This window comes from Patagioenas fasciata, chromosome 1 (assembly GCF_037038585.1).
Source record: "Patagioenas fasciata isolate bPatFas1 chromosome 1, bPatFas1.hap1, whole genome shotgun sequence".
NCBI classification, from domain to species: Eukaryota; Metazoa; Chordata; class Aves; order Columbiformes; family Columbidae; genus Patagioenas; species Patagioenas fasciata.
The window spans coordinates 25,374,794-25,385,239 of NC_092520.1; the positions used below are offsets into that span (position 1 = coordinate 25,374,794).

The following is a 10,446-nucleotide window of genomic DNA, read 5'->3' on the forward strand; positions in this document are numbered from 1 at the left end:
CTGACAAGTAAGACAGTAAGATGCCATCTGATACCAGCTTTGAGACAGATAGGGGTCAAGATTGGGAGCAGGAAGGAAAGTGTCTGTACTTAAAAACCCTTACTTTACACAAAAAGTAGGTATGAATTCAAGATTTCTGGGTCCCACTACTGCTCTGTTGTCATTTCACGCTTGGGAAACCCACTTGCAAGATGCATTTCATTCCCTTCTAGTGCTGATCCATACAATTTTCTATTTTTTTTTTTCCACATAGTCATTTTGCTAGCACAAGTGGTAAAGGTTTGTTTGCAGGTGCTACAGACATCAAGCTTGCAAAGATACCCATGGGTACTAATATGGTATCAGAAGATTCTATTTGCTGTCCTAGTCTACACTGCAAAAGTGTAGACTAAAATAGATTGCAAAAGTCTATGAGGTTACACGTACAGTCAACTTTATTAAGACTTAAATTTCCTGAAACTTATTCCTAAGACTTATTTTCTAAATAAGACGTATATTTTTCTCATAGACATTCTGGGTTCCCCCACCAACACCATCACCAGGTACCTGAGACACGATTTTCCGGGAATTAACAATTGCAGTCAAGCTTTGAACATATGAAAGTGCATATAATTGAATACACTGAAAAACAAGTCCCACACAGTTCAAGTTCTGCACCCAGATTAATTTTTTTTCCTTGACCCTGATTCTCACAGTGCCCACTTTCCATCTGTTAAATGAAATTAGTAATTGATCTCACCAGCAAGAAAGGAAAAAAGAAGTGTTCATAAAAAACTGAAAATATTTAGAATCTTTCTCGGAGGAAGATTCAAAGACAATTCAGCACATAAAACAGGGAAAACAAAATATTCTATTTTATTAGATATCTTCACATTAAGAATTATCCAATTCCTGCACTGAACGAGGCAGCATTTTTTCCACAGGGGCTTGTTTTTTTTTAATTTCCCATGTTACTTCCATAAAGAAATCATTGTAATAATACCCACACAGGGTCAGGTAGCTTTGAAAATGCATGTTTGTAAAATAGAGCCCTCAGTAACTAGAAAACGTTATCGTTAAAATTATACAAACAAGGAAGACCATGATCACTGTATCTACTGAACAGACTCTTAGCATACAACAGAAGATAACCACAGAAGTGATGTACAGTTTCTGGATGAAGATCAACCAGTAAGCACTGAAATAGTAACTTTTTTTTGGTATGCAAGAGAAACCTATTTTCACTTGACACACATAGTGTCTGTGTTCTATGTCATATTACATGCTTTTTAAACTAGACCAAAAAAAAAAAAAAGTGAAAATCCAAGTTGGAGGTGATACCTGTTTTAACCCTGTCAGGCTCAAACCAATATATTTTTAAGGGAAAATAATACTTTTCTTATGTGTTGTCCAAAACTAAGCAGAGAAGGTGACAAACCATAGTGTGAAAAAAAGGGAATGAGATTATTATGCTCAGTTTAGTCAACACACTAAAAAACAAATTAGGTATTTTCAGAGTAGCAAAATTCTTCTAAAAGTCTGTGAAGACTTTCGCATGGACAAAAAAAGTGCTTCTGGTTGAATCAAATGAATGCTGTTAGATTTGACGGATATTTTTTTAAATGAAGGAATTGAAGAATAGAAAGAGGCAGACTGTCACATATTAGGACACCTGAAAGTTTCAGAGTAAAAGATTATGCAATCTGATGGATACAAAAGATTTTAAATTTAACACAAAACCAACTCCTGCTCATCAGCATTCTAAACTAGACAAAAAACCCAAACCAACAAATAACACAAAATATCCCCAAACACCACACACACACACAAAAATAACAAACAAAAAACCCAACACACACAAAACAACACACACAAAACAAAACCAAGCAAACAAACAAAAACAAAACAAAAAACAAAACAAAACCAAACAAAGAACAAAACCAAACCAAACAAACACCCCCCAAAAAACCAAACAAACAGGCAAATATTTTTAGTATTTATTTACATTTTTTTCTCATTGAGTAAAAATTACGGCATTCTAACAGCCTAATTTACAAACACCAAAGTTTGCGAAGTGTTTACAGATTTTTTTTTTAATTCTTAAAACTTCTTATTTGAATAAGCTTCTTAAGCTTTGTCTTTACTTACCGAGAAAGTGTCGATTTCCCTGAACCAGGTAGGCCTCTCAAGATTAGAAGCAATTTCTGTGAACAGCTGAATCTTTCTTCAGGTAACTGCAAAGAAGAAAAGATGTGCATGCCTTCTGTACTGTCAACTTTTGGATCCTTCCAATGGTCTTCTCGGGTTTCACAGAAACCATTATTTTGGAGTCCATTCTGGTCACTATTTCCATGTCTGAAGACCTGAGTAGTGTGGATATCAATATGACCAGCATATTTGGTACTCTGATCAAGCAATAGACTATGACTGTTCATGTCAGTATTTCCATGGTAACCATGATAATTTTTGTAATAAAGTTCACCATTGTGACAAGAGAGAGCATTTGTTTTTTGTGGTGGGGGATTAAGTATCTGAAAATGCGACTGATGGTTAAATTTGGGAGCAAGAGGTCCCTGAGGTACTATGAAAGACACTGTTGATTGCCAAGCAGGTCTGAACTCAGGCACTGAGTAGTTCCAATATTTAGAATCTACCTGTCCATGAAAGGTATTTTCATTTTTCCATTCACTTGTTTCCATGACAAACTGCTGCTCATTGCTTGCCTTCTCACTTTGCTGTTCCCCAGAGAAACATTGTTCATTCCCATAAAACGGCTGGGGGCTGCCCAACAATACGCGTGGATAATCCTCTTGTGAGGTTTGACTACAGTTATATGATGAATATTGTTCCTGAGAAATTTCAGTTTCTTTTTCCTGAAAATCAGTATCTACATTTTCATTTTCCAGCTGGTGAATTTCTTTATAGAACTGGTCCAGTTCATCATCTATTTCTGGTACAACAGAAAAAACAGTCTGCACCTTCTTTGGATCCTTACTTTCAGTTCTGTTTTCACGCAATTGATTCTGATCTTCCCCACTGCTTCCACATTCAACGCAACTGTCAGATTTGTCTTGTTTGTTGCTTTCAGGAGGTTTATAAATCGGTCCAATAAATTCTTTGCTTGTAAAAAACTCATCATCTGATCCATTTTTATTTACTAGGAATGATGCCCTACTATTTCTAACATTATCTTCATCAGCATTATTTGTAATAAGACTATCTTTCTTTTCTTCAACTTCAGTGTCATTTATTGATGCAAATGGAGGATTTACATTCTGCACAGTTTCTGAATCAACTGGCTGACCAAGCACTTGATTATGTTCGGGAACTGCTTCATTCAGTGTTCCCAAGATGCCGTCAAGTATTTTCTCTTGCTTCTGCATTTCACGTTGCCCTTGCTTATCTGAGGCATATGCTGGTATGAAATCATTTGATGTTCTTTCAGCATCCACTTCCTCTTGAATATCCTGGTTATCATCAGAGAGTTTTTCATAAGCCCCTTCTGTTGACTTCATTTTTTTAGAACATGGCTCAATTGTGATTTCATCCTGACACTCCAAGAGCCTTACTTGACTTTCAGCATGAAGCATCTTAAAAAAAAATTAATACATTATCAGAATGCACAATTTTAAAGTAAAGTATCAAAAAGCAGCATTTATTCAGGCCTATAATATGCACCCTCAGACGTTCCACGGTCACAAACAGAATGTACTCAACCAGAAGAAAAGCAAACATCACCTACGGGAAGTCTTGTTTAAACAAAACTGCCACATTATTGAGCACCTTCAAAGAAATACATTAGTGCTGTATCAGTCTGGCAGCCACATTTTATGACCCACCTTCAAGAATTTTCAAATGACACTTAAAAATGTGAATATTTGAAAAATTAATTACACCAGCAATCTCTTTTCTCTATTGACCTATGTTAATCTGCCAAGTGTTATAAATCTCTTTTACAGCATAAATGTGCCAATTTCCAGTGCACAAACTGATGCTTGACATCACTACTCATACGATCAACAAAAATGCATATACTTCAATCACAAGGATTATTTTCTGTGACACAAACTGAACTCACCTAATTAATTTAATGCTAAACAAACAGATACTGGATAGCATTTATAACTTGGTACTAGTCAAATAACACTAAAATTTGCAATTTGTTGTTATGTTTCTGGATTTAGAACAACTAAAGACCTTTGTTAGGGCCCAAGACCAGTTAGTTGCATGTTTTCTAAAAATAAACACACAAAAAAATCCCTGCCCCAAACAGACTGCAATCTGAGAACAAGCCAATAGATTCCAGAAAGATTCAGAGAGACAAGAGCAATTAAAAACAACACAAGATGGCACTGGCCACCAAGACACATGGTCACGTCATTATTCATCTATTGAATTTTCCTTTGTATTCCTGGAGTCTAGATCAAATGCAATAAAAATCAACAGTTGTTTTATTATAAATCAAGTGCCCAGTGGTTTATTTAGCAAATCCCCCCTCTCCCCCAAAACCCAAATTCAGTACCAAACAAGAAGAATGGTATTTTTCCCACTGGAGGATTTGCTCTACTGCTTCCTGTGAAGACTTCAACTTTCTAGGGCTAAATATTACTAAAATGTCACATGCTCTTGACTCTGGGCGTGAAGTCTTTTTCTTATCTGAAAAGGATCTGTAAGCAGTACTAAAGGAAGATTTGTAACATTTATCATCTCATGTTCATTTGCAAGACCGACAACAAAGGTGCTACTCTAGACATTTTCTCACCTGCTATCCAAAGGAAGACAATTCTGCTCTCCTCAGTCTCAAAATTTCTAAACTGAGGAGATTTTACTGTTTGCCTTTGACTTTACTACTTGGAAGACAGCACTTACGTCAGCAGAGGGAGAAATATGGGCATACAACTATCCCTCTTCCTCAGAATCGGTAGAACAACATTGTGAGTACTATGGTTTCTCAAGAGATCTTTTTGCACACCTCCAGCTTCTCAGTTCCTCCTTTTTGTAAATTGGAAAGCAAGTGTGGCATTATATGAATTATGGACTCTACCCCACATCTACCCAAAAACATTCCTCAACTCCACTCAAAAACAGACTTGGGAAAGCAAGTTTCTTCACCAGCTTCTGTCCCCATCTATCTTCTGGAATGGTATGTAAGCAAAGCATATATTGTCATGTGGAACGAAAACGGAGAGCATGTAAACATTTGCTGCACAACTACCTCCCCAATGGTGGAAGATTCTGCTCTGCAACTGTCCCACACAGGAATATCCTTTCTTGCTCATTTTTAACAGACCTTCTCTGACTATCCTCTGGGACAGTGAAGTTGCGTGTGAAAGCATCTCCACCTGCATTCTTGCGGAGAACAGAGCAAGTATGCACTGCGAAAGTGCAATCGAAGTGACAGTCTTGTCTTTTCAATGGGATAGGAATAGGTCTGTCGTATTTCTGTAAAGAATTGGTTATAAGCATTGAACCTGCGTTGGCATAGGTGACTCACTTGGCTGGCACCACCAATACTAAATTAGGACTTCAACTAACCTGCTAAATATCCAGAAGCCTCAAACAAGTAACTCATGGCCCTAAACTCCACCTGTTCAACAAATTTCCAGATAGAAAAAGGCAGCATTCATGGCAGAATTTAAAGACGGGGGAAATCGCCTGGCTTTGCTTGCCTGACTACCTCTTTTAGGGTAGGGAGGTTATCAAACATATAGGCCAGTGACCCTGGCACAGAGCCCGGGCACGGCTGAGGGCCGGGAGCAGCGGCTGCTCCCGCACGGGGCGGGCGGCGCTGGGGCCGCCGCTGGCAGCGGGTGCTCGAGGCGAGGGGGCGGCTGCCGGGAGCCGCCAGCCCCAGCTCTCGGTAGGTGTGCGGGCCGCACTCCCGCTCCCCACCCCAGGGTGAGGCCCCATCCGTTCTCGCCCCCCCGCACACTCCCCTCGGCCCGGCGTCGCAGTCCCACAGCCCCAGCAGCCGGCTCTTGGGCGCCAACACCACCGCCCCCGCACCGTCCCCCTCCCGTCCGGCCGCGGCGACACGAGCACTCGGCCGCGATCCCTCTCTGCCACACGTCGGTGTCAGAGATGGTGGTGGCGGAGAGGAGAAGCGCCTTCCCAGCCCTGCTGAACAGAAGCCACAGCCACATACGGGTGAAGAGACCAACCTCAAGGCAGAGGCAGGCGGCCGCCCGCCCGCCCGCCCGTCCGTCCCTGCCGCCGCTCGGCCAGCAGCGCACCCCCGGCGGGCGGGGGAGGGGAGCGCTGGCAACCGCTCGCTCCCAAAATGGCGCCGCCTCCCTCTGCCCTTTCACCCCCGCACCTCCCCGCGGTTATGGGACTTGTAGTTCCCCTCGGCGGACTGCGACTCCCAGCATCCCCTGCGCCGGGGGCGGGGCTGTGACTGAGAGCGCGGGAAGGAGACCTTGCGGACGGGCCGCGAGTGGGCGGTCGCAGGGCGGGCCGGGCAGTGAGGGGCGGGGCGGCTTTACCCCAAAACAGCCCATTCCGCTGTCCGTGGAGGAAAGTGATCCAAGACAACCACGGGGGAGTGGGTTTTAGGCTGTTTTAAACTCTCTTGGAGGTTGTTCTCTCCACCTGTGGGGAGGTGTTGCATTTGTGAGGGCAGAGGCCGCTGGTGTGGTTACTCAGCTGGTGGTTGTACTGCAGTGAAATCGGCGAGCTGATTTCTCTAACTCAGTATTAAAACATTTGGTGTTCTATTCTTGGTGGAAGAAAAAAAAAATCTCAAGTTAGTGGAAACACAGGTCAGAAGCTCCAGCCAGCAGCCTTGTTTGTGTTCCACCTGTGTCACTGTTCCGCTCTCCTGCTCGGGCGCCCTGCTGTACACACACCGTGGTTTGACTCTGGTTTCTGTGGGATGTCCTACCTTCCTAAAACTATCTGATGGTTGTTCTGAATAAAGCATAAATTTTTGTCTGTAACCCCAAGGGAAAACATTTATTATAGTGGATTATATACATGTGTGTAGCCCTTCCTTTTTCCACTGATGTAGTTACTCCATTGTGGAAGGCCACTGGGATGGTCAGGCAGGACTTGCCCTTGGTGAAGCCACACTGGCTTTCTCAAATCACCTCCCTGCCCTCCATGTGCCTCAGCATAACTTCTGGGAGGATCTGTTCCATGATCTTCCCAGGCACAGCTGTGAGGCTGACAGGTCAGTAGTTCCTGGGGTCCTCCTTTCTACCATTTTTAAAAATGGGTGCAATGCTTTCCTTTTTCCAGTCATCAGGGACTTCACCTGACTGCCATGACTTCTCAGATACCATGGAGAGTGACTTGGCAACCACACCAGCCAGTTCCTTCAGGACCCTGGGATGCACCTCATCAGGTCCCATAAATTTATGTATGTTCAGGTTCCTTAAGCAGCCACGAATCTGATCTTCACTTACCGTGAGAGGTACTTTGCTCCCCCAGTCCTTGTCTTGCAGTTCATCCACTCGAGAAGCGTGGGAAGAGAGATTGCTTGTGAAGACTGAGGCAAAGAAGTTGTTGAGTACCTCAGCCTTCTCCTCATCTGTTGTTACCAGTTTGTCAGTCTTGCTTATCACAGGAGGAACGCTTTCTTTGACCTTCCTTTTCTGGTTGACATACCTGTAGAAGCTCTTCTTGTTATTCTTTACGTCCCTTGCCAAGTTCAGCTCCAGGCATGCCTTGGCCTTCCTGACCGCACCTATGCACAACCAGGCAGTGTCCCTCAACTTTTCCCAGGATAGCTGTAACTGCTGCCACCACCTGTGCATTTCCTTCTTGCCATTTAGTTTGACCAGCAGGTCTTGACTCAGCCATGCCGGCCTCTTGCCCTCCTTACTCAATTTCTTACACCTGGGGATCTTGATTTCTTGTGCTTGAGGACCTGCCAGCTCTGTTCTACTCCCTGTCCTGAGGGCAGTTTCCCAGGGGGTCCTGTTAACTAATTCCTTGAAGAGTTGGAAGCTGGCTTTCCTAAAATTCAGGGTCCTGACTTTACTTTTTGCCTGATCCACATCCCTCAGGACTGCGAACTCCACAAGTGCACAATCGCTGCAGCCCAGCCTGTCTCCAATCTTGACGTCACTTATTAGCTCACTTGCCTTGGTGACCATCAGGTCTAGTATCACATCCCCTCTGGTAGGGCTGTCTATTACCTGGCTTAAGAAGTTATCCTCAATGTACTCCAGGAGCCTTTTGGATTGCTGACAGCTCACTGTGCAACTTTTCCAGCAGATGCTGGGGTGCTTGAAGTCCCCCAGCAGGATGAGAGCCTCCACACATGATGCCTCCTGTAGCTGGAGTAAGAAGGCTTCCTTAATTTTACTATTAAAAATACTTTGCAACCAAGATTCTTGACTTCTCGAAGAATTCTTTTCTAATAGTAATACTATAGATTATTGAATCCTAAGGAAAAAAAATATTTTCCATCTCAAATAATAATTATTAGTTTCCCTACACGAGCTATATCATGAAAAGCCCAAGTTAACCATTTAGAGATAATAACAGTGTACTGCACGTGGATCTTCTGAAGATAGTATCTGGAGATCAAAGCTCTCAAATGCTTCATGTTGTGTATCTAGTAATTGTCCCAGATGTATTTCATTTTGGGAATTCTCCCAGTACTTGTGTATCTAATTAAATAAGCCACATGTTACAACTGACAATACCCTAATGTCATTTTTTCAAACTAATTGAGGGTAATAAAGTATGCTTTCCCTGATGGTACTACTACAGCTGCTACAGATCTCATATGGGAAGATGTTGTACTTATTGCAGACAAAGGTACAAAATCAGGCTGCACTAGATAATAAAAGGAGAAGCTGATAGGATAGGTAAAATAGTGTCCTAGGGGCTGAACACTCTGATGGTGAAAATATTTACAAAGAAGTATTAATAGATTGTGGTTTAAATTTGTTTGCAGAGGAGTCTGAATTTTACACCTTGATTTTTTTCATATGTTTATAAATTTGTTTAGAACTCTACCATGTACCTGGTAGAACTCTACTACGTCACCTAAAATATGCTTTCTGTACCATACAAAACCCATCTATGATTTTGGTGGAAACTACTGTTATTGCATAGGTAATGAATTATGAAAAATTATCTGTTCCTTGACATTTATGCAATCACCTTACTATTAGTTGATGAAATGTTGGCTTTAACTGATCTAAGAGAAGAGTGAAAGGAAAATTTACCACCTTATATAATCAGACTTTAATTCAGTTTTCCAAGTGTCTTGTAAGTTTAAGCTGGTTTGAACATTACAGATAGCAACACAATTTGTATGTGTAAGGGAAGTGAACAAAGTTCTGTGGAGATAAAAAAAAAAAAAAAGATTTGACACGGAACTTAAATGTTTGAACTTGCAAATGGAGCATTTTCTCAGAGTAGTTTTGTGCATTTGATTTCCTTAATCAAATTTCCTTAATCATCCTGATTCCTACACAGTTTACCAGTGTAGTTGATTCTTTAGATCCATGGCAGCGATCACTAGTGCTTGTACTAAGTTAAGCAGTTGCGCACACAGACTACTCTCTTCTGCAGGGACCTGATTTCAGGTTCTGTAGAAACACGCGCCCTAAGGTTCAATTTGAAATTACAGCTAAACCGCACTAAAACTAAACTACTGTCAGAAAAGGTGCTCCAACTACTCCGTTCTCACATGTGGGGATGCCTGGATGCTGTCCTGGCTCCTCTCTCCTAGTAGCTTTTGCTCTTGTTTGACCTCAGAGACAGTGCTTCCGCATCACTGACGGGCAGAGTCTGGCCGGTGCCAGGGGAGCTGTGAGAACAGGATGGTGGGTGCAGGGCCAGGTACCCCTCCTGGCAGCAGCATCCAGGTGCTGGATCAGCGCCAGTGCACTCTCACCATTGCTATTACACTCCTGTGTTTCTGCCCTCCATGACTGCCAGTGTCTTCCTCACCTCTGCTGTTCCTCTCCAATAGGATCTTGCTTCTTGCCTGGTTCCCATTACACCTTTACGTTCCATAATCCTCTATCACTTCCTACTACGAATGCTGTCCTTTTTTCCTCTTCGCATTTGATTCAGGGTGTTCCTTCTGTTTTTTATCACTTTCCTGCAAAAGGGATGCCTGCTACCTTCATCTTGTAGATTCATTTTGGTTGGAAGAGACCCTCAGGATCATCGAGTCCAACTGTTAACCTCACTCTGGCATTAAACCATGTCCCTAAGTACCTCATCTATACATCTTTTAAGCACCTCCAGGGATGCTGATCTTCGGCAAGTCTGGAACGCAGTATCACAATGGCAGTTGGACTTGATGATCCTTGTGGGTCCCTTCCAACTCACGACATTCTGTGATTCTATCAATTTGCTGAGAGAAAGCTACAGAGAATGCACACATTCTCTGCAGAGAGAGGAGTAAATTGTTTGGGTACACTGTAATGGCAGCACGAGGAGGAATATTCTTCAGATTTCTCAAATTGCCAGCTCCTATCTGATAAAAGAGGAAGCACT

At 42.4% G+C, this 10,446-nt stretch overlaps 1 protein-coding gene across 4 annotated transcripts in view; it reads right to left on the minus strand.

Annotated features, from left to right (window-relative positions):
• Nucleotides 1-6,164, minus strand: part of LOC136097524 (uncharacterized) — a 47,482-nt gene extending 41,318 nt beyond the window's left edge. For 2 of the 4 annotated variants that reach the window (XM_071804717.1, XM_071804709.1), the window contains exon 1: nt 2,128-4,333. In XM_071804717.1, the coding sequence (XP_071660818.1) occupies nt 2,128-3,569 (1,442 nt within the window). In that variant the 5' untranslated portion in view covers nt 3,570-4,333. Of the gene's footprint in view, nt 1-2,127; nt 4,334-4,741; nt 5,684-6,140 lie in introns of those variants that run through there. The other 2 variants (XM_065829938.2, XM_071804705.1) reach the window with 2 other exon arrangements.
• Between the last annotated feature and the right edge of the window lie 4,282 nt (nt 6,165-10,446).